The sequence below is a fragment of the Carcharhinus amblyrhynchos genome, chromosome 4 (genome assembly GCF_965287045.1).
Source record: "Carcharhinus amblyrhynchos chromosome 4, sCarAmb.v2.hapA, whole genome shotgun sequence".
Lineage (NCBI taxonomy): Eukaryota > Metazoa > Chordata > Chondrichthyes > Carcharhiniformes > Carcharhinidae > Carcharhinus > Carcharhinus amblyrhynchos.
Genome location: NC_137327.1, coordinates 53,626,284 through 53,651,507, shown reverse-complemented (window position 1 = coordinate 53,651,507; position 25,224 = coordinate 53,626,284). Strand labels below are relative to the sequence as shown.

Sequence of the window (25,224 nt, the reverse complement as noted above, 5' to 3'; positions counted from 1 at the left end):
CCCCATCTGTGCTGGGTCTCAACCTAGGTATGAAGCTAAAGAGAACAAGTTTGCAGGCACTTTTTTTTTTACACAGTTGAGTGGAGTTGGCAGCCAACCCCATTGACTACATTTGTAGGTACATAATTTTATTCAAAGACAGGAATGAGATAACTGCCTTCAGGCATCTTAAGCCAGAAAAGGTGGAATCATTTCTTCCAGCCTGGATAAACCTATTGAAAAAATGACTTTGGTGTTTGCTCAAAGCACTGCTCCAGATCTGGATGCCAGTGTGCAGGAAACAAGATTGGCTCAGCAATAAAGTCTCGAGCTCCTGTTTCTGCAGATGTGTTATGAGACAATACCACCTCCCCCACTCACCCCTAAACCCATCCCCACCAGTCTGTAAGGGAGATACAACAAAGGAACAATGGTTTTGGAGGAGGGTTGGGGCAGTGGCCAGAACCGTCCAGCTCTTCCCAAGCTAGAGCAAAACCAAAAGTGAATTAATCATGCATGCTGGAAATCTGAAATATAAATGGAAAATGCTGGAAATACTCAGCAGGTCTGGCTGAATTTATGGAAGGAAACAGAGTTAACATTTAAAAATTGATGACCTTACATTATAAGGTATAAAATTATTGTGTTGCTTTGTCTGCAAAGGCTGTTTATGTTGGGTTAAGTGCCACGCTGGTACTGCTGTGCCTTCACAAGATTTTAGCAGAACTATTTTGTGCACACAGCCCACTGCCTCAGGCAAGCCCACCAGGAACTGTCAGTGTTAGTTCACCAGCAAAGTCGCATTCACATTCAGATCAGCACTAGGACCTCAGCGAATCCTGGATTGATGGTCTTACAATTGGCCAATGTCCCACTCTTTCTCACAGGTACCAACCCGGAGTTCTTGATTGTGATGGAGTACTGTGAGCTGGGGTGCCTGCGCCAAGTACTGGAAGGAGAGCGGCAGCTTAGCTGGCAGACTCGAGTTCGCATGGCCCTGGATGCTGCCTGTGGCCTGTACAGGTAGACTGGTTTTGTGATAATTAGGCCATTGAGAGAATGTAGCTGTAAGATTCTTGGGTTTCAGGTATAAAATCTTTCTAATTAATTTCTCTAAGTTTTGAATTCTTAATTTTTATCACCAGGGTCCTCAGATGTGTCTGATTTAACAAGGCATGAATAACTAGTATTTTTGAATTGAATAGAATTCACTAAGCAAGATTTTACAAATACTTAACAATAAAACAATGAAGACAACATGGAAGTTCCTCATCCCTCAAGTTCCAATAATTCCTTGGGTATCACCAGCATAGGCAATGTCTTTTTTTCCTCGTATCTCTGAAGTGATGTTGAACCTTGTCCAGAAGGATCATGCCCCAGAAGCCATGGTAACACTGAGCCAACAAAGATTCGAATTTTCCAACTTTCACCCCATATTTCATTCTGAACTCCCTATTTGGAAATAGTCCAAATTCATCTCTTGTATTGGCTTAATGTGTGAATCATTTGATGTCAACCCAAGCCCTGTAATTAGAGTCATATAGGTTATAGACAAATGTTCCTCACTTTTCCTGTTACAAACAACACTACATCCTTTAGATACAGATCATCAATGTATAAATGTCACATCCTCTTGTCAATAGTACAATTGTAAGCATTCACATCAACATACTCTAACCTATTACATACTCTAACTTACAGTCCAAAGATGTGCGGGTTAGGTCGATTGACCATGCTAAGAAATTGCCCCTTAGTGTCTGGGGATGCGTAGGTTAGAGGGATTAGTGAGTATAATATGTAGGGATATGGGGGTAGGACCTGGGAGGGATTGTGTTCAGTGCAGACTCGATGGGCTGAAGGGCCTCTTTCTGCACTGTAGGGTTCTATGATTCTATTCCCACCAATATTAAAAACAATAAAAACAAAATGTTAAAAACACTTACTATCACAATGTCAGAAAAGAAAGAAAAGTTTCCTTCTGATACAAATATACTGTCAATACATGGGTTTTGTTTAAAGATAGTGTTATGGTCCGGCAGGTGACAACTACTACGCAAACCAAATCCCAAAGGGAAACTTGGCAAGCTTATCACAACTTTTTACTTTTATATTTCGGCCACAAAAAGATAGGTGTACTGAAGTTAGAGGCCACAAACTCCAAGAGCACGTCTCGAGAATTTTAAATATTAAATTAAAACATACATTAACAAAAGAAGAGAAAACTTAAACACGCAAGATTACATTTACAAAGTTAGTCTTACAGAACATTTCCCCAAAAAGACATTTCTACATGGCTAGGTACATGAATAGACACACCTTTAGGCAATATCCCTTTCATTTAACCATAATAATTCCAGTAATATTACCACAAGGCAAACCTACTGTTGCAGCAAGGAAAATATGTCATGTGGCTTCTCACTCACTCCCGTTCTGCTGTGGAAATTCAAGAAACTTTAAAACAAAACCCTGCTTTCTGAAACTTTTTTGAGTTACCTTGAAAAGCTGCCTCACTTTGGGCTCTTCACAATTTTTTTCCCAGCACAGAGCAGCACTCCAGCAGCTCTTATATGGCCACTCCCCACACAGCTCTTGTGTCTGTCCTTAAGTATTCTTATCTCTTTTATCTTGATTTAATTTTCCTTATCCTTCTTTGAACCTTCTTTCCAGAATATTATGTTCTCCCTTTTCCCCACTTTCAGATCAAATATCATCATCTGGAGCTTGTGCCTGAAACAGTCATTAGATCCTTTGCAGATGCAAATTGTGGAAGATGGGGGTATGTTTAATGCCAGTTTCAGGACCCCTCTGTGACTCCAAGCCCCACATTAAATGCATACATTTCTGCCAGCCTCCACTGCTATTATATGTTGTATATATTTAAATGGGAAGTAGTGGGCTTGATGAGCAAAGAGAATCTTTTCTTGTTATTTGATTCCTTGAGTTTGTAAGGCACACCTGGTTCCAGATGTTCCACCGAGTTCATCCAGTGCAGTCAATTCAATGTACCTGCCCTGTGATGATTGAGCTGCAGTAAGGCAAGGAACTGATGCTGAAGGGCCACACAACCAAAATGTTGGAACCTCCATTTAATTGGATGCAGTGCTCTGTTGTGGAAGATGGTGGTGTTGTAATCACACATTCTGTGGTGAATTGTGCTGTTCACCATGCCATTCATCATGGTAACTGGACAAAGATCAAAACCAGTTTTGGTGCTGAGCACCTAACAAGTGATTATCTTGAGGTAAAGGAGATGGGATCTGTATGAGATTATGATGGCTTCATGAAAACTCATGCAGTAATGGAAATTTGTCCCTCCTCCATATCAGACTTCATTTGGTTAGCCTATAACTCTGGATAATGGACTTGGTTCACTAATAGAATCTGGAGAGGGAGATTTTTCACTGGGGGCTCAGATTCTTCCCACTAGGTTCCAGATAACCTTGAAGACCAATGTCTTGTAAGGTTATGGCCTGTTAAATTCCACCAGTAATCTTGCACAAACCAGGGGAGCCCTAAAACTGTCCCTAATCTTTCTGGACATGGGTGCAGGGTCAATGTGTGCACATGGAAAGTTCTGCAGGTGCACATTTCAGTGTCCTGGTTCAGAGATTCTCAAACATGCTGATAAGTTTCAATATTGCCAAGATACCTGGCAAGCCATCACCTACTGTTTCCCTCCTGCACCCTGGGCCCAGGACATTTGCCTTGTTGCTATATCCTTACAACATAGCACTTCAGCCCATGTACATTACAGCCCTTTCTGATATTCAGTTCGCTTAGCCAGATTCTGGCTTATTCTTAGGCCCCTGCAGTATAATAAAACATCTATAGCAACAATCCAGTTCATAAAGGCTTAGTTATTCTTGATTTTAGTAGGTTGAATGAAAGATCATTTGAGTGTGTGTGGTTTTCCAATAATGTACTTGCATTTTGCTTTGTTACAGGATGCACCAATCAATTGAGAAGTTCAAACTTCATTGTTCTATTGACAGCAGTAGATTCCTGGTTGACCATGGTCTGAGAGTCAAGGTTGGTTGATGATGAACATCTACCATTAATTCTATAGTACAGTTTATTCGCTGATTCAAGAGTACTATGTAGACTGCAGAATTGGAACTAAATTCCCTCTACACTGGGCTTGCTCCCCTGATTGAGTTACTGTAGGTTCATCCCTGATGGCTTCAAATCTGAAGTTCTTGCTCAAATTTGTTACCACAAGAGCATCTCCCCAGTTGTGCAGAATATACTCCCAAGCCTGGGTCCCTTTGCACAAGAAATGGCCCAACCCTGTTGTGTCTGTGTCCATTCTCACTAAACTAGTTCCTCAGTGAGTTCATCAACAGCAGCTGCTTGAACAAGGGCTGACAGAAAGCCAGAAAAATGGAACAAAGATTCATTCTTTGGACCTTTTAAAAAAAGGTAAGACTAACATTCCCTCAATACTGTGTGTCTTAATTATATGCTCAAAGCCTGGACAGGAATTTGAACCCATGCTTTCTGATTCAGAAAAAAAAAGACAAGAAAGGCAGACTGGCATTTGCTTAGCATCTTTCACAACTATCAGGTATTCCAAAGCAGCCAGTTAGTTACTACTGTAGTGCAGTCATGCAGCTAATTAGTGCCAAGCAAACTCTCAAACAGCAATGAGATAATAACCAGGTAATCTATTTTACAATATTGAGTGATTAACATTGACCAAAACATTGGAGATAATTCCCCAAATCTTCTTTGTAATAGTGCCGTGGGATCATTAACATCCACCTGACTCGACAAATGGGGCCTCGGTTTAACATCTCACCTGAATACTAGCACTCCCTCAGTCCTGCACTGGAGTGTCAGTGCAGATATTTGTGCTCAAGCTCTGGGGTGGGATCTGAACCTGGAAATTTATGACTCAGCGATGTGAGTGCCACTAATTGCAGTGAGATGGCAAGTAAGTCAGCTGCACAAGAGTTTTGATAAACAGTCCATACTAGAAAGGTTAACTTACCTACAGTGTTTTCTCCACAGGTGCTGGCTGACACGCTGAACATTTACAGTACATTTGTTTCAGATGTCCAGTGTCTGCTGTATTTTTGTTGATGTGGACAGTGAGACCTGTCATAGCACCTGTAGCCAAAAAAACTTTGGGTTGTGACAAGTGTAGAATATAGGCAGGACTGGAAATATAACGACTGGAACATATGGGAGACCAGATTTTACACATGACTGTAATATATGTATGATGTAGAGATGGTGACTTTGGGCTAGGATGGGCACAATAAGAAGTCTCACCACAGCAGGTTAAAGTCCAACAGGTTTATTTGGTACACAAGTTTTTGGAGCGCTGCTCCGGATGAAAGGACATCACACAACTATCCCTTCCTGTCGGGAAACACTTCAGCAGTCAAGAGCACTCAGCCTCCGATCTTTGGGTAAGCGTTCTCCACGGCAACACATGACAGCACAGTATCACTGAGCAGAAACTGGTAGCCAAGTTCCACACGCATGAGGACAGCCTCAACCAGATCTTGGGTTCATGTCATACGACATGTAACCCCCACCATTTGGCCTAGGCTTGCAAAATCTGACCAACTGTCTTGGCTTGAGACAATTCACATCTCTTTAACCTGTGCTTATCCCTCTCTCCACTTGCATTGTCCATACCTGTAAAGACTTGATTACCTGTAAAGACTTGCATTCCAACCATTATCTTGCAATTGAGTCTAACTCCACTCACCTGACGAAGGAGCAGCGCTCCAAAAGCTCATGATACCATATAAACCTGTTGGACTTTAACCTGGTGTTGTGCGACTTCTTGCTGTAATATACGTAGCAGTAGAATCTATGCAGGGCAATGCCCTTGAATGAATTTACACTTATTTGCACAGTCTGTTGAATTTTTAAACCTTATATGGTATAAGGCAACTATCTGGAGGAGTCTCTCATTCTAATGCAAGTGGGAATATTCCTACCAATATTCAGCTATGATCTTATTGAATAGCAGAACAGACTCGAGAGGGGAAATGGATCTCTCCTGTTCCCATGCTCTGATGTGTGAATTGGGAATGTGGTATTGAAGGCAATTGCTTCATTCTTTCTCTCTTCCTGTATTTAGTTGGGAGGTTTGGAGCTGGCAAAGACAAAGACCTCAATCCAACGGATCAGGGATGCCAGTCAGAGATCCCAAAAAATACCATACATCTCACCGCAGCAGCTGTGCAACATCAACTATAGTTATGACAAACCCTGTGAGGTATACAGGTAAGAGTTTAGGTGCAGCTGGAGAATAGATAAAGCAATGATCAATCTGCACTACATATTATAGAAACTATTGTCCGAATGTGTAATAGGGTGACAGTATCAAGGTGTAAAGAGAAATCAATATGTTATCGGGTGATCAGACTATAATAATGTGTAACAGGATGGGTATAATTTAGGACCTAAAAGGAAAATAATACCAGCGCGCAATAATGATTCAATGTGGAAAAACGATCAGATTGTATTCGGTTAGGGGATTCAGTATAAAACATTTTCTGGAGTCAATGTGCTTCAGGAATCAGAGTAATGAAGAATCTACTAATGACGATGAAACCATTGCCAATTGTTGAGAAAACCCATTTGGTTCACTAGTGTCCTCTAGGGAAGGAAATCCAGCCATCCTTACCTGGTTTGGCCTGCATGTGATTCCAGAGCCACATGGTTGACTCATTTGCCCTCTGAAATGGCCTTGCAAGCCACTCAATTCAAGGGCGACTAGGCGTGGGCAATAAGTGCTGGACAGCCAGCAATGCCAATGTCCTACCAATGAATAATGGGGCATCAATTTTTAATGGGAGCACAAATGACAATTTTTCATTGAACTGTATCTTCATGGATGATTACTGATAGATGATTACTGTTTGATTCTTGGTTTCATTTGACTTTTCCCTTCCAGTTTTGGGATTGTGCTTTGGGAGATAGCCAGCCGTAAACCACCATTTAAAGGTAAAAATTAAAATCTTCACCCAATTAATCTTTTATTTCCTGTTTGAATTAAGAGATATTGTGGACATGAGGCTCTGTCTGATACTGGATTGATGCTGTCCAGAGTGGACTCCAGCCTGGTGCCAAATATTGTCTGCTGAAGGCTGGGTATACTGGGTACTGTATGACACTGTGGCTGGAATTTTACTGCACACCTCCCTGATTTCAGGAGTGGGTGTTGCTCAGAGGACAGCATCTCCATTGCCTCAAGTGGATGTGCTGGTAAAATTCCACTCTGTCTCTTGGCTGGATCTGGTGTTGGATGCTGGGTGATTGCTGCCTGGGAATACACAGTATCATCTGGTGCTGGGTTCTATCACAGACTAGCTGGGTGATCGCTGGTACTGGGAGCTATGACATGTTGGCTGAAAGGTTTAAGTTCATTTATTAGTGTCACAAGTAGGCTACATTGACACTACAATGAAGTTACTGTGAAAATCTCCTGGTCCCCACAGTCCGCGCTTGTTACCAATGCACCTAACCAGCATGTCTTTCGGACTGTGGGAGGAAACCAGAGTACCCGGAGAAAACCCAGGCAGATACGGGTAGAACGTGCAGACTCCATGCAGAATCGAACTCAGGTCCCTGGTGCTGTGAGGCAGCAGTGCTAACCACCGTGCTGCCCACATTTGGTGTTTGGTGCTTTTGTAGGTGAGGCCTGCCTAATAATAGGTATGAGCTGCCTGGATCTGGGTGCTGCCTGCCTTCATTCAATAAGATCATCGCTGATTATTTATCTCAACACTACTTTCCAATGTTATTCTCCTATCCCTTGCTGTCAATCATATCCAGAAATCTATTAAGTTCTGTAATAAATATGTTCAATGATTGAGCTGTCTGGGGTAGAGAATTCTAAAGATTTACCACCCTCTCAGTGAAGAATTTCCTCCTAATCTCAGTCCTGAATGGTCTGCCCTTATTCTGATATTATCTGCCCTCTGGTTCTAGACTCACCTGCCAGGGGAAACAGGAGAAACAGAGATAACATTTCCTCCTACAGATATGTCTCTTAATCTAATTACAACAATCACACCCCCACCAACCTGTTTTCTAGTGCATGAGAAATATGACAGTGATATTCACAAAATAAAAATATTATAATTACTTATTTTCCTAACATTGACTACACATTTCTTGTGGGACTGTGTCACAGAAGAATCTCTACTTGATATAGATCTTTAAAAACTAGCCATTGCCTATCTACCATCAAATCTTTTAATGTATTTTCTCAATTTGCCAAGCCAGCTTGCCCCTTGTACCTTCATAATGTCCTCTGTGCAGATTTAAGACTCTAGTTTCAGAATGAACTATATCACGTTCAAACTTAATGTAAAATTCTATCATACTTTAGTCACTATTTCCTAAAGGCTTCTTTTACAGCAAGGTTATTTAGTCATTCTTAAAACTAAATGTAAAATAGCCCAATCTGTAGTTGGCTCTTCAACATAGTGTTCCAGAAAACCATCTTATGCATACTGCATGAATTCATCCTCCAGAGAGCTAGTGTTCATTATCTTTACTCAGTCTGTATGTAAATTGAAGTTGCTCATTATTACTGTATTTCCCATGTTGCATGCAGCTCCATTTTCCTCTTTATATTGTGTGCAACGTTTTACTACAGTTTGGCAGCCTATGTACAACTCCCACCAGGGTTTGATGCCCCTTCCTGTTTCTTAGCTCCATGTAAACTGACTCTACATCTTGATCCTTCAATCTGAAGTCCTCTTTCATGAATATACTGATCTCATCCCCTATTCGCAGCCCTATCCCACCTCCTTTTCCTTTTTGTCCACTCTTCTCAAATAACTTTAATTATTCAGTCTCAATCACCATGTAACTACATGTCTGTAATGGCAATTGAATCATACCCATTTATGCCTTCAAGTCATCTGTCATGTTGTGAATGTTGCTTACAGTTAGAGTGCCCTTAACTTTGTCTTTTTAACAGTATTCACATTCTGATCCTATTTGATGCTTGCCTTCACTTTGTCGGCCTTTAATTTTGTTTACTACCTTTCTATTTCCTGTTACTAGTTTGGTTCTGTCCAATGAGATCTCTCTCAGGTTGCCAATCTAGTTTAAACGCTCCACAACAGCACTTGCAAATCTCCCTGCAAATATTTTAGTCCCAGTTCTGATAAAATCTTGCTCTGTCAATGTGGAAAATTGCTCAAGTATGTCCTGTACAAAAAAGCAGGACAAATCCAACCCAGCCAGTTACCACCCAATCAATCAGTCTACTTTTGATCATTAGTAAAGTGATGGAAGGAGTCATCAATGCTGCTATGAAGTGATGCTTGCTTAGCAATAACCTGCTCAGTTATTGTTTGCTTAACTAATGCATCCTCTATCATTACTGCTCTTCCACTCTTCTTTCTCCTCTTCTGTGTAGCTGAGCCAATGGTGGTGACAGACTTGGCACTTGCTGCACTCCTCTGAAGAACCATTGCCTTCACCAGTTCCAAAACAGAAAACCAGTTAGTTAGAGTAAGATCGACTCCTGGATTGCTGCTACCTGTCTGGCTCTCTTAACCTGTCTGGTGGTTCCCCATTCCCTCTCTGCTTGTGTGCCCCTAACCTGTGGTGTGATCCCCTCCAGGAGGTGATGGCAAAGTGGTATTAGAAAATAGGAACAGAGATAGGCCATTTGAGCCTGCTCCACCATTCATTATGATATTGGTTGATCATCTAACTCTGTAGCCTGATCCCACCTTCCTCCCATGTCTTTTAATCCCCTTAGCCAAGAGCCATATCTTAACTTCTTTTTGAAAACATACAATATGTTAGCCTCAACTGTTTCCTGGGGTAGTGAATTCTATAGGCTTACTACTTTCTGGGTGACGAAATTTCTCCTCATCTCAGTCCTAAAAGGTTTACCCCTTATCCTTAGATTATGACGCCTGGTTCTAGACACCCTAATAATTGGGAACATCCTTCCCACATCTCCCCATTCTAACCAGTTATAATTTATAGGTTTCAATGAGATCCCGCCTCATTCTTCTAAACTCCTGCAAATATAATCGTAACCAGTTCAACCGCTCCTTACATTCATTCCCGCCATCCCAGAAATTGGTCTGGTAAACCCTCCCTGCACTTTCTTCCTCAGATAAAGGAGACCAAAACTGCACATAATATTCCAGCTGTGGCCCACCAAACCCTTATATGCTTGTAACAACACATCCCTGCTCCTGTACTTGAATCCTCTCTCTATGAAGGCCAACATACCATTTGCCTTTTTTACCACCTGCTGCATCTGCATGCTTACCTTCAGTGACCTGTGTACAAGGACACTCAGATCTCATTGTCTATAAATTGAGAGGGGAATGCGCATTCAGATAATAAATAACATCTACCTGTCTTTTTTATCAAAGTGGATAACCTCACATTTATCCAAATTATACTGCATCTGCCAATCATTTGCCCACTCAACTTGTTCAAATCACACTGAAAGATTTCTGCAGCCTCCTCACAGCTCACCCTTCCACCCAGATTTGTGTCATCTGTAAATTTGGAGATATTACACTTTGCTCCCTCATCTAAATAATTAATATATATTGTGAATAGGTGGGATTCCAACATCAATCTCTGCGGTACCCCACTAGTCACTGCCTGCCATTCGGACAGTTACCCATTTATTCCTACATTTAGTTCCTTTCTGCCAATCAGTTTTTGATCCATCTCAGTACACTACCCCCAATTCCATGAGTTTTAATTTTACTAATCTCGTGTGTAGGATTTAGTTGAAAGCCTTCTGAAAATCCAAATAAACCCTACCTATTGGCCCCTCCTCATCAATATACTCATTTACATCCTTGAAGAATCTTTATAGATTTGTCAGGCCCGATTCCCTTTCGTAAATTCATGCCGACTCTGTCCATTCCTGCCACTGTTTACCAAGTGCCGTGCTATAAAATCTTTGATAAGGGACCCAGAAATTTTCCCCACTATTGAAGTCAGATGGACTTGTCTATAAATCCCTGTTTTTTGTCTACCGCCCTTTTAAATAGTGGGGTTACATTAGCTCCCTCCAATCTATAGGAACTGTACCAGAGTCTATAGAATCTTGGAAGATGACCACCAATGCATCCACTTCTTCAAGTACTCAGATGTAGATTATCAGGCCTTGGGATTTGTAGGCCTTCAATCCCATCATTTTCCCTAACACCATTTCTCTACTAATACTGATTTCCTTCAGTTCCTCCCTTGCTCTAAACCCTGTGCTCCCTAACATTTCAGATACATTATTTGTGTACTCCTTTGAGAAGACAGAACCAAAATATGTATTTAGTTGGTTAGCTTTTACTTTGTCCCCCATTATAAATTTCCCTGTTTCTGACAATAAAGGACCTACATTTACCTTCACCAATCTTTTTCTCTTCTCCTACCTATTGAAAGTTTACAGTCAGTTTTTATGTTCCCTGCAAGTTTACTCTCATACTCTAATTGTCCCTTTTTATCAATCCCTTGGTCCTCCATTGCTGAATTCTAAACTGTTCCCAATCCTCAAGTCTGTTGTTTTTTCTGGTCAATTTGTATGTCTCTTTCTCGGATCTAATACTATCTCTAATTTTCATTGTAAGCCATGGTTGGCTTCTTTTCCTGTTTCATTAATAAACAATTGCTGCAGTTCACCTATGCACTCCTTGAATGTTTGAGATTGTCTAAGTAATATTTTTCAATCCATCATGGCCAACTCGCACCTCATACCACAGTAGTCTCCTTTATGATGATTCAGGATTCTTGGCACAGAATCACCTATGTTACTCTCCCATCTTGATGAAAAATTCACTCATCCCCAAGGGATCTTGCACAACTAGATTGCCATTCATTCTTTTCTCATTAGCCAGTCTAGAATGGCCTGGTCTATAGTTGGTTCCTCATCTTATTAGCCCTGATAACCACCCTGTATACATAGAATCCCAACAGTGCAGAAGACGACCATTTGGCCCATCAGACCTGCACCGACAACAATTCCACCCAAGCCCTATCCGCATAACTCCATATATTTATCCTGTTAATCCCCCTGACACTAAGTGTCAATTTAGCATGGCCAATCAACCTAACCCACATATTTTTGAACTGTGGGGGGATCTCCGTGATCAAGGAGAAAATAGCGAGGCATCTTGAGCAGAATTGTTTGATAGAGCAGACACGGCATGGTTTCGTTAAGGGGAAGTCGTGTCTGACAAATTTATTGGAGTTCTATGAGGATGTGTCTAGGGTGGTGGATAGAGGAGAGCCGGTGGATGTGGTGTTTCTTGATTTTCAGAAGGCGTTTGACAAGGTGCCTCACAAGAGGTTATTACAGAAGGTCAGGGGGCATGGAGTTGGGGGTAGGGTGTTAGCGTGGATAGAGGATTGGCTGTCAAATAGGAGGCAGAGAGTGGGTGTCAATGGGTGCCATTCGGATTGGCGGTTGGTGACTAGTGGAGTGCCCCAGGGGTCGGTGCTGGGGCCTCAGCTATTTACCATTTATATAGATGATCTGGAGGAGGGAACCGAGTGTATGGTGTCGAAATTTGCTGATGACACCAAGATTGGTGGAATGGCAAATTGCGCGGAGGGTGTGGAGAGCCTGCAGAAGGATCTAGATAGGCTGGGCGAATGGGCCAGGAACTGGCAAATGGAATTTAATGTTGGCAAATGTGAGGTTGTCCACTTTGGTAGGAATAATGGTAGGAAGGACTATTACTTACATGACTAAAAACTGCAGCATGCGACGGTGCAGAGGGACCTCGGGGTCCTTGTGCATGAGTCGCAAAAACCCAGCCTGCAGGTGCAGCAGGTGGTCAGGAAGGCGAATGGGATGCTGGCCTTCATAGCGAGGGGGATTGAATATAAAAGTAGGGAGGTCTTGCTGCAGCTGTATAGGGCACTGGTGAGGCCGCAGCTGGAGTACTGTGTGTAGTTTTGGTCGCCGCACTTACGCAAGGATATTTTGGCCTTGGAGGGAGTGCGGAGGAGGTTTACTAGGCTGATACCGGAGTTGAGGGGGTTGAGCTATGAGGAGAGGCTGAATAAACTAGGCTTGTACTCGTTAGAGTTTAGAAGAATGAGGGGAGATCTCATTGAGACATATAAAATGATGAATGGGATGGATAGGATAGAGGTGGAGAGGCTCTTCCCGCTCAGAAAGGACAGTAGGACTAGGGGGCACAGCCTCAAGATAAAGGGGGGCGGTTTAGAATGGAGTTGAGGAGGAACTTCTTCACTCAAAGGGTGGTGAATCTCTGGAATTCTCTGCCCCTTGAGGTGGTGGAGGCTGCCTCGCTAAATATTTTTAAGACGCGGGTTGATGGGTTTTTGATAAGAGAGGGGATTAAGGGTCATGGGGAGAGGGCGGGAATGTGGAACTGAGACACGACAGATCAGCCATGATCTTACTGAATGGCGGAGCAGGCTCGAGGGGCTAGATGGCCTACTCCTGCTCCTATTTCTTATGCTCTTATGTTCTAAACTGGAGCACTCAGGAGGAAACCCATGCAGACATGGGGAGAATATCTATGTGGAGTTTGCACAATCTTCCGAGTCTGGAATTGGATCCTGGTCCCTGGTGCTGCGAGGCAGCACTGTTAAACACTGTGCCACCTACTCCAGGAATTCCTCCTCTACAGTACTGTGACTAATTTGATTTGCCCAGTCTACATGCAAATTAACGTCACCTGTAATTACAAATATTCCTTTATTGCGTGCATCTCTAATTTCGTGTTCAATCCCAACATGAATACTATGGTTTGGGATTTACATACAAGCCCCACTAATGTTTTTTGCCCCAGTGTTTCTCAGCTCCACCTATACAGATTCTACATCTTCAGAGCTGATATCTTTTCTCAGTATGGTGCTGATTTCCTTTTACCAGCAATGCAATTGCACTGCCTTTTTCTTTTTGTCCGTTCTTCCTAAATACTGAATATTCAATTCCCATTCTTGGTCACCCTGCAGCCATGTCTTCATAATCCAAACTATATCATACCCGTTTACATCTATTTGCGCAATTAATTCATCCACTTTATTGCAGATACTTCACACATTAAGGCAGAAAGCCTTGAGGCTTGATTTTTTTTAACATTACTTGTCCCATGCTCACTATTTTACAATGGGGCCTGTTTAATTCTGGTCCTTGACTTCTCTGCCTACCACTTTTCCTACTCCCTTTTCTGTATTTTGTTCTTATCCTTGACTTCTTCTTCCCTAAGATCTTGCATAGGTCACCAACCCCATCACTGTAAATTAAACCCTCCCGAACCGCTTGAGCAAATACTACCCCTTGGACATCAGTCCCAGTCCTGCCCAGGTGTAATTTGTCCAGTTTATACTGGTCCCACCTTCCCCAGAATCGGTCCCGGCATCCCAGAATCTGAAATCCTCTCCCTCACACTATCTCTTCAGCCAAGCATTCATCCATATTGTCCCTGGACTAGTAACCCAGAGACCCAGGGTAATGCTCTTGGGACCCAAGTTCGCATCCCACCACAGCAGGTGGTGGAATATGAATTCAGTTTCTAAAAAAAACAAATCAGGAATCAAAAGTCTAACGATGATCATTGTTGATTGTGGTAAAAACCCATCCAGTTCACTAATGTCCTTTAAGGGAGGAAACCTGACACCCTTACCTGTGAATTCAGACCCACAGCAATGTAGTTGCTTCTTAAATGTCCTCAGAAATGCTCTCACAAGCCACTCAGATGTTTAAAACCATTAAAAATCCTCAAAAGGAATGAAACCTGACAGACCACCCAGCATTGACCAAGGCACTGGAAACAATGACAAACCCAGCCTTGTTGACCCTGCAAAGACCTCCTTACTAACATCTGAGAGCTTTTACCAAATTGAGAGAGCTGTCTCACTGATGAGTAAAGCAACAGCCTGAAACATTCATTCTCACAGAATTGTACATTACAGACAATGTCTTGGAGACCACCATCAACATCCCTGAGTATATCCTACAAGCAGGAGCAGAGGTGATGGCATAGTGGTATACAGTCTAGAGGAAGTTGCCCTGGGAGTCCTCATCAACCACTTTGGACTCTGTCTCTATGTGTCTCATAACATGAGGTCAAGCATGAGACAGTACCTCCAATATGCTGTGTAGCACTAACAACGTGTTGAATAGGATAGATCTAGCAATTAAAGATGGGGCAATCATGATACTTGTCAAACAATAACCTGGTCACTGATGCTCAGTTTATGTTCCACCACAGCCACTCAACAACTGACCCAGTACACCTTGGCTCATACTTGGACAAAAGAGTTGAAATCCAGAGATGAGGTGCAAGTGAATGCTCCCCAATGCCACATTTGACCAAGTATGGCATCAAGTATAGCCCTAGGAAAACTGGAGTCAGTGGGAAGTGGGATGGGAAGCTCTCCATTGGTTGGAGTCATACCTTGCAGAAAGGAAGCTGGTTGTGATTGTCCTGGAGCTGAGATGACTGACCTCCAACATCGCTGCATAAGTTCCTCAGGGTACTGTCCTAAGCACATACAATCTTCCACTTTATTAATAATTTTCATTCTATTGTAAAGTCAGAAAAGGGGATGTTCTCTCATCACTGCACTATGTTCAGCATCATTTGTGATTCCTCAGATACTGACGTAGTTCATGTCCAAATACAGCAAGGCCGAGACAATATCCAGGCTTGGGCTGATAAATGACAAGTAATACTTGGACTACACAAGTGACAAGCAATGACCATCCCCATAAAGAAAGCATCCCTATAAAGAAAACATTGCCGAATCCCCATTCTCAACTTCCTGGGGGTTATTTTGAACCAGAGACTGAACTGGACTAGCTGTTTAAATACTGTGGCTACAAGAGCAGGTCAGAGGCTAGAAATCCTGCATTAAGTAACTCATTTTCTGACTCCCCAAAACCTGTCCACTAGCTACAAGGCACAAGTCAGTAGTGTGATGGAATTCTCTCCATCTGCCTGGATGAGAGCTGTTCCAGCAACATTCAAAGAGCTTGACACCATCTGGAACAAAGCAGCCCACTTAATTGGCAACCCAACACAAACATCCACCTTGTACCACTGATGCACAGCAATAGCTGTCTATACCATCTCAGCAGTACCATGTGTACCATTTATGAGATACACTGCAAGAACTCAAGGTTTCTTGGACAACATCTTACAAAACCACAACCACCACCATCTAGAAGGACAAGAGCAGCATCACCACCTGAAATTCCCCTTCAAGCCACTCACTGTCCTCTCTTGGAAATAAATCATTGGTTCTTCAATGTTGATGGATCAAAATCCTGGAACTCCCTCCTCAACAGCACTATGGAAATACCAACATCAAATGGACTACAAGAGCTCAAAATGGTGTCTCACCACCACATTTTCAATTGCAATTAGGGAAGGACAATAAATGCTGGCCTAGCTAACGAAAAAGTGCTTTCCAAATTGTTCTCTGCCTCACAGATCACCATGGTGATTTCAGCCACCACCCAAACTCCGAAACCCAGAGCTCAAGCTTGTGCAGTCACTGACGCTGTCCATGACTTTTAGAAACTAAATAGAATTACTTAGCATTTATTCACCAAACAGCTTCTTCCTCTGACAGAAATAAGAAACAAATATTGGAGGCAGAAAGAGGTAAAAAAAAAGCACCTCCCCCCCTTCACCAAATTCCCTCACCTACCAATCTTTACGTGTTCATTCTGTAAAGTGGCACTCTGTAAGTTGTACTGCAAGCTCTGTACTTGACTTAGATGAGTCATCTCTGCACCAACCAGATTCAGCTAGCCATCCAATTAACTATACAGCTGGTCTCACTTAGGGTGCCTGTTTATCCCTGTTTCGAATGGGTTTAGAAGTTAAAACTTAAATTGTAATTTTCAGTTAAATGGAAACAAAACTAGAATAAATCTCCCTCACTCAAACTCCCAGCTGTTCACTCTGTAAAGCACTCCGCAGAAACTCCATAGAGCATGAGGTAGAGTGGTCTCAGAGCAGTTTCATGCTCTAAGTATAGATACATTGTCACACTGAAATGCAGTCAGCCTGGCAGCACCTGTAAGGAGAGAAAAGAGCTCACGTTTCGAGGCCAGATGACCTTTTGAAAAAGCTTTATTTACAAATCCTGCCAGACCTGCTGAGATTTTCCAGCATTTTCTCTTTTGGTTTCGGATTCCAGCATCCACAGTAATTTGCTTTTATCCTGTCTCTGTGTTGTACTGAGGCATCAGAAGTAACTCAAAGTCCATCATTATTCTTGAGCAGATTATAGCGATGAAGTCATCCGCCAAAAGGTCTGTAATGAAAAAGTGCAAGAGCCTCTGCCCAGTGATTGCCCCAAGGACCTGTGTGAGCTGATTAATGAATGTCGTGCCTATGACCCATTTGAACGGCCTAAAGCTGGAGGTAGGTGCTGCTTTTACAGCTGGGAGTCCTGAACAGACAGTTTTGCTAAACTGCAGACAGCATATTAATTTTGTTTTGCTCACAAGCTGTAAGGGGGAATGTATAGATCCACTCTCCACAGCAGGCAGTAAGTGCGGGTGTCTCCAGTGGAGTTACAGGCAGGCATTTTGAGGGGGTTAGGGGCGGTGTTTGCGAACACTCCAAGATTGTCTTGGAGTCTCTAAGAATTAAAGGTTCATCTTTGACACCGCTGTCAGTAATCTGGGAGAAATATCAGTTTTTATTTGATTTTCTTCAAACACTTCTCTTCATCATTTATAAAAATATTGGAGCCAAGGCAAAAAGCCAGTCAAGAATATGAAGAGGTTGGAGAGGGAAAGGTTCACGGAAATAGTTCCAGGGATGGAGGATTTCAGTCACGTAGAAACTGGGGCTGTTCAGATTGAGGAAGTGTAATAACTCCACAGAAGTGAAAGTCCCGTCACCAAGTTACTTTATTTACACCATTCATCTGTGCACCGCCAGCTCTCCAGTTGCTCCTTGTCAAATGCAGGCTGGGAGACTGACACACCTGCTTTAAATAGGGATCGTGAGGTTCCCTGATTTAACCAAATTAGGACTCATTAGGTAGTTCTTTTAACGGCCCAACGAGTAAAACGAACTCAAATTATCTTAGGAACAAATTAAGAGGGGCAGTCCCCCAAAAAGGAAGGGGGGACGGCCCAAACAGAAACCAAAGTCCAAAGGAAACTTAAAACGTTAAATCAAAATGTGGTTGTAAGGGTCTGTAACGCACACCAGCCCCTGCGGTGCCCAGCGGGCGCGGAAGGCGTCAACTGCACCCGTGGACACCACATGCTCCCTCTCCGGGGACATCTGGCCGTGCATGTAGCCCCGGTAGAAGGGCAGACAGTCGGGATGGACGGCCCTGTCGATCACTGCTGCCTGGACCTATTGATGGCACATCTTGCCAGGCCCTATCATCAGGTATACTCGAGCAAGCCAACCTCATTAGCCTGGCCGAATTCATCACAGGAAGACTGAGAGGAGATTTGAAGGGGTGTTCAATATCATGAGGGGCCTGGACAGAGTTGATAGGGAGAAATTGTTCTGATTCATGGAAGAATTAGGAACCTGATGGCACAAGGAACAATCCCCACATAAGGAAAAACTTGATACAGCAAGTGGTTAGGATCTAGAACGCACTACCGGAAACCATGGCAGAGGCAGATTCAATAGAGACTTTCAAGAGGGAATTGGATTATTATCTAAAGAGGAAACATTTACTGCACATTGCAAAGGCAATGGAGTGGCAATAACTGAATTGCTCACAGAGAACTGGCAATACATAGAATCATAGAAACCCCTACAGCAGAGGAGGAAGTCATTCGGCCCATTGAGACTACACTGACAGCAATCCCACCTAGGCCTTGTGCCTGTAACCCACAAATTTACCCCACTAATCCTTCTAACCTAGAACACTAAGGAGAAATTTAGCATGCCCAAAGCACCTGACCCACACACCCTTGAGCTATGGGAGGAATGATGTGGAGATGCTGGCGTTGGACTGGGGTAAACATAGTAAAAAGTCTGACAACACCAGGTTTAAGTCCAACCGATTTATTTGATAGTACACTCACTAGCCATTCACCTGACGAAGGGACTAACCCGAAAGCTAATGAGTGTACTATCAAATAAATCGGTTGGACTTAAACCTGGTGTTGTCAGACTTTTTATTGTGGGAGGAACCCAGAGGAAACAATCACGGGGAGAATATGCAAATCCACACAGACAGTGACCCAAGCTGGAAATCGAAGCCACACCCATGGAACTGTGAGGCAGCAGTGCTAACAACTGTGCCATCATGTTGCCAGGTGGAAAATTAAATGACCTCCTTTTGTGCTGTAACCATTTTATGTTTTTGTTCGATGATCGGCCGCTCCCACATGGTGGGAATCATTGCAGTTGGGATGGAAAATATAACGGACCAGCAAAAGGTCTGTTGACTTTGGGCAGGAATTTCTGGTCCCATGATGGGGGTGACTGGAAAATCCCAGTCTAAGTCTGTTTCCTGTCCAGTGGATGTAGGAAGGTACTATAAGGTTGGATGTGTTAGATGAGGAGTTAGCAGGAGTGATGGGGGGTGGTTGCAAATGGGTGATCATGTGGTGAAATTCCAGGGATATGTTCAATCCAAGGCTCAGCAAGCAATGTCTCCTTGGTGAGAACATTCCGAACTGCAGTTTCAGAATACACTTACAATGGCCTCTTTGCACTACGGGCAGAGGTGGAAATGGTCCAGAACAGTTTCCTTGTATGTGCACTTCAAAGCTGAAGGGGCATACACAGCCCAGCGTTCAAACTGAGATCACTTCTTAGTTTCCATGAGGTATGGCTTACAATGTGAGGGAATTTGTCTGGCTCCTAACAGTGAGTTTTTTAAAATTATTTATGGGATTTGAGTATTGCTGACAAGGCTAGTGATAATCAACTACGTGGTGGTGAGCTGCCTTCTTGAACCACTGCAGTCCATGTGGTGCAGGCACATCAGCAGAGCTGTTAGGAAGGAAGTTCCAGGATTTTGACTCAATGAAAATAAAGGAATGTCGATATAATTCCAAGTCAAGATGGTGCATAACTTGGAGTGGAATTTGCAGGTGGTGGAACTTTCATTTAGAGTTTGAGAGTGTGGAAAGTGCTGTCAAAAGGAGCCTTGGCAAGTTGCAGTTTGTATTTTGCAGATAGTTCACACTCTTGCCACTGTGGGTCAGTGGTGGAGGAAGTGAATGTTTAACGAGGTTCCAGTGAAGTGGGCTGCTTTGTCCTGGATGGTTTTCAGGTTCTGAGTGTTATTGGAATTGTGCTTGTCCAGGCAAATGGACAGTATTCTATCACACTCCTGAATTGTGGTTGGTGGAAAGGAATCAGGAAGTGTTAGTTACTGCAGAATTCGCAGCCTCTGTCTTTCTCTTATAACCCTGTATTTATATGGCTGGTCCAATTCCGTTCCTTGTCAAGCTGTTGATTGTGGGGGATTGACTTTGGGAGGGAATTTCTGGTCCCATGACAGGCATGACTGGAAAATCCCAGTCCGAGTCTGTTTCCTTTCCAATGGGTGTGGGAAGGTGCTATCAGGTTAGATGACCTGCAGCAGGTGTGTACACGGAGTAGTTGCAGGTGGGTGGTCATGTGAAATTTCCAGGGATATGTCTAATCCAAGGCAATTGGATTGCCATTGAATGTCAAGGGGAGGGTGGTTGGATTCTCTTGTTGGAGCTTCTTATTGCCTTGTGTGACACTTGAGGCATGAATATTACTTGATACTTATCAGCCTGAGCCTGAATATTGTCCAGGTCTAGCTGCATGCAGGCGCAGAGTACTTTGGTGTCTGAGGAGTTGCAAAATGGTACTGATACTCACCAGCACTCTATATGAGTTCTGCCAGAGTCATGTGGTTCCTGAGATCATTACATCCTTGGTTCGAACATGGATCAAAGAGTTGAACTTAAGAAGTGAGGAAGAGTAACTGTCCTCGACATGAAGGCAACATCTGACTGAGTATAATGTCAAGGAGCCCCAGCAAAATTAAACATTATGCGATAATTAGCAAACATCCTCACTTCTAACCTTATGATGGAGGGGAGATTATACATGGAGCAGTAAAGATATGTGGGTGGAGGACAGTACACAGTGAGTGAGTGAAACTCCTGAGTATTTCTTATGTCTTGTTGATAGTACACAGCAGCAATGTTTCCTTAAAAGTTGTGTGCATGCTCATGCAAAATTTATGAAGATACCACAGAGGTCATTCACAAACTGTCCACTTTACGATATTGATACATGTGCATGTAAACAAAAAAAAAACACAAAGGGACCATGCATTGAAATATATGTTCAACAAAAATGTAAAGGGATCATTGCACAGCATGTAAAGCATCATCTCTCTTTTCTTTCAGTTATCATCGACAGGCTGAAGAACATTCTGAACAGAATGTCCACAGTGACCAATGAATCATAGGACTGAATCCTACTATCTCACTTGATCTTCATGTTCCACAATTGATTGGGACCAGTTCCAGATTACTACATTTGGATAGACATCCATTAAACTCATTCAGAAATTTGCTCTACATAGTGTTGATAGATTGTCTGTGATCTCTGCCCCCCATACCTATTAAGAATGCAGCAAAAGTTACCGAATGCAATAAAATGCTTCCTATCCTCCAAATGTTTAAGGTTAATTTCCTTCCTATCCACAGCATTTGAACCTGCCTTATCCATTGAGCCTGTATTATTCAGCAACACAGAGCACATCACTATATTAACTGAACCCCTCAGTTAAATTCCACCCTGTCAGCTGGCTACAGCAGAGGCTCTGGGACCTGACTACATACCAGCTGTGGCACTGAAAACATGTGTTCCAAAAGTAGCTAGGCTTGTAGCCAAACTGTTCCAGGGTAGCTATTACACTGGGTCTACCAAAAAATGTAGAAAATTGCTCAGAGATGTCCTCTCCACAAAAAGCAGGACAAATCCAATTGCCACCTCATCAATCCATTCTTCATCATCAGTAGACTTATGAAAGATATTGTCGTCAGTGCTATCAAGCAGCAGTTACAGAACAACAAATGAGTCAGTGGTCTGTTTCGAGTTCTGCCAGGACCACATGGCTCCTGCCCTCAACAGAGCCTTGGATCACACATGGACAAAAGAGCTGAACTCAAAAACGTGAAGTGAGAATAACTATCCTTGACATCAAGGCAGCATTAGACCAAGTATGGTATCAAAGATCCCAAGCAAAATTGAAATAAGTGGGAATCAAGGGAAAAAAACTCTTCACTGACTGACATCATAGCTGGCAAAAAGGAAAATGGTTGTGGTCATTGGGAGTCAATCATCTCTGACCCAAGACATTGTTGTAGGAATCCTACCATAACAAGGTCAGAATTGGAAAGGTTTGCTGATACTTGTATAGTGTTCATTTGTGACTCCTCAGTTATTGAAGAAATATATTCAATATGCAGCAAGACCTGGACATTTAGGCTTAAGTGGCAAGTAACATTCACACCACACAAGTGCCAGACAATGATCATCTCCAACTAGAGAAAATCTAAACAACTCCTGTTAACATTGAATGGCACCACCATTGCTGAATTCCCCACAGTCAGCATCCCATGCTAATAATTATGGAGGAGAATAGTAGCTATATTAATAATTGTGTCCAAAGAAAGGGTTAAAAGAGATAAAACCCTGCACAATGTTTAACTGCAGAGACATGCATATCAGGATAGTAAGCAGCTAGTTACAAGCACCTGACTTTCAGATAAGAAAAGTAGAAAGATACCAGAATGTGGGATTGGTCATGCCTTAGGCAGGGAAAGGCCACTAAACCAGACAGTTGGAAAAGCCTATCAATGTAACTAAACCTCCTGCTGATTGGGTATTATAATTAAGCAAGTATGAGGTTATTGTGATTGCTTTTAATATCTGAATGATGCAACTCTAATCAATAACTGAATGGATAGAGATAACTCCTATTACTTGATTGAGATATGCTAATTACTTGTAATCAAATTTGAAACTAAAACTGCTTGTATATTTTTGAATTCTGTACTCTGGTCTGAATAGCTTAGCGCTACCGTTGTCAATAAATCATCTTGAAACCATTCCACAACTTTGTTTGGCTACTTGAGGGGAGCAATAGTTTTAAATACAAGAAGAAAAATATTGCGCCAGCTCTGTAATATCATTGACCAGAAACTCAACTGGACCAGCAATTTAAAAACTGTGGCTACAAATGCAAGTCACAGGCTGGGAATTCTGAAGTGCGTAACTCACCACCTGACTCCCCAAAACCTATCCACCATCTACAAGGCACACACCAGGACTGTTGTGGAATATTCTATTTCCCTGAAGGATTGTGGCTCCAACCACACTAAAAGCTCCAACACTCTACCACCTTAAACATTTACACCCTCCACCACCAACACACAGTGACAACAGTATGTGTCATCTACAAGATGCATTGCAGCACCTTCCAAACACCTAATCTCTACCACCTAAAAGGACAGAGGTAGCCAATGCATGGGTGCACTGCCATAAGCGAGTTTGCTTCTAAGCCACACACCATCCCAACTTCACTGTTGCTGGGTCAAAATGATGGATCACTCTTCCAAATAGTACTGTGAGTATATTTTCAGCATGAACTGCAGTGGTTCAACAAGGCAGCTCACCAAGGAAAATCAGGGATTGGTAAACAATGCTGCACTTGCCAGCAACACTCATATTTCATGAAAGAATAAACAGAACCCATGCATTATTCTATATAGAAACAGTTCATCCCCTTCTAGAAAGCTTGGCTGGTTCTAACGTTAGATCTTTCTTATGAATGGAACCCCTTTCCCCCCTCACTCTAAGGGAATACTTGTGGTGTAAGTGTATGTTGTCATCACCAAATGAACCAGATTGATTTTGTTTGTTTTTGTGTTTTCGTTTAAATGGATTATGTCTGCATTAATGATGACCCAATTATGGGCACTGTAAACAATGTATCTTGGTGGCATTGGGTTATTCTACTGTCAGTTTACTGGTCCACTCCAAAATAAACATCACTGGAAACCTTTGGACTGGAAATGTATCCATAACTTTAAAATGTGCGCATGAATTATCAGAATACATCAAATGGAAACAACGAGTATTTATTTCTGCACAACATCTAGCCAGATGCAGTAAGTGTGCAAACACTGAAAGCCAGATTCACTTGGATTTCCCTCCTCCTTGCTCGAGGTGCTAACTGCCGCAAAGACATAGATCACAACTCACCTAAGTAGCCAAGCTTTTTATGTGAGGCTTGACGGTGAAAGTCAGTCAACTGTTCAACTAAGGAAAGCATTATTTCCTCACCCTATGCTCACATGTGGAAGCTTTAGCCAGGATGAGGAGCACTCGGACTAACTGTAGAGAGCTTACCACCAAAAAGTTGAAATCAGGCTATCACCATATCCAGGGCTTGAATCCATGAGTGGGATTTTATGGCCTCGCTCATCCCGAAACTGTAAAATTCTGTCCAAGTTCAATGGACCTTTCCAATGTCTGCCCTGAGCCTGCTCCAATTCCCTTGGTGGGTGGGACAGTAAAATTCCAGCCAATGGTTTTCCTGGTCCATGTTGTTCATTCCACATCAGGCAGTGAACATATCAGAGGTGCTAGACAAGACTGTAGTTGAGTGCAATATTTTTAATCTTTCAAGAAATCAGGACATAGCTGACAAGGTCAGCATTTATGGTCTATGCCTAATTTCCCTTGAGAAGCTAGTGGTGAGCCACCTTGAACCACTGCAGTCCATGTGCTGTCAGTTCTGTTAACAAGGGGAGTTCCAGGTTTATGATCCAGTGACAGTGACGAAACAGTTGATGTACTTGCAAATCAGGATGGTGTATAATTGGGAGGGGAGCATGCAGGTGATGGCATTTTCATACATCCGCAGCCCTTGTCCTAGATGGTAGATGTTATGGGCTTGGAAGATGCTGTCGATGAGCCTTGCAGTGCATCTGGTAGATGGTACACAATGTTGCCACTGCACATTGGTGGTGGAGGGAGTGAATATTTAAGTTGGTGGATGGGGTATCAATCAAGCAGGTTTTGTTCTGAATGGTATTGAGCTTCTTGAATGTTGTTGAAGCTGCCCTCATCCAAGCAAGTGGAGAGTATTCTATCACATTCTTGACTTGTGCTTAATAGATGATGGAAAGAAGTTGGGGAACCAGGAAGTGAGTCAGTTACCACAGAACTCTCAGCCTCTGACCTCCTCCTGCAGCCATAGTACATGTGTGGCTGCTCTAATATAGTTTCTGATTAGTGGTGATCCTTAGGA

The 25,224-nt window shown here is 42.6% G+C and overlaps 1 protein-coding gene across 2 annotated transcripts in view; it reads left to right on the top strand.

Annotated features, from left to right (window-relative positions):
- Nucleotides 1-23,017, top strand: part of LOC145342592 (mixed lineage kinase domain-like protein) — a 57,022-nt gene extending 34,005 nt beyond the window's left edge. Inside the window, exons 6-11 of one of the 2 annotated variants that reach the window (XM_080188137.1) lie at nt 867-1,002; nt 3,924-4,008; nt 6,077-6,222; nt 6,896-6,945; nt 17,211-17,351; nt 21,308-23,017. In XM_080188137.1, the coding sequence (XP_080044263.1) occupies nt 867-1,002; nt 3,924-4,008; nt 6,077-6,222; nt 6,896-6,945; nt 17,211-17,351; nt 21,308-21,369 (620 nt within the window). In that variant the 3' untranslated portion in view covers nt 21,370-23,017. The remainder of the gene's footprint in view (nt 1-866; nt 1,003-3,923; nt 4,009-6,076; nt 6,223-6,895; nt 6,946-17,210; nt 17,352-21,307) is intronic. The other variant, XM_080188138.1, reaches the window with a different exon arrangement.
- The last annotated feature ends 2,207 nt before the right edge of the window (nt 23,018-25,224 follow it).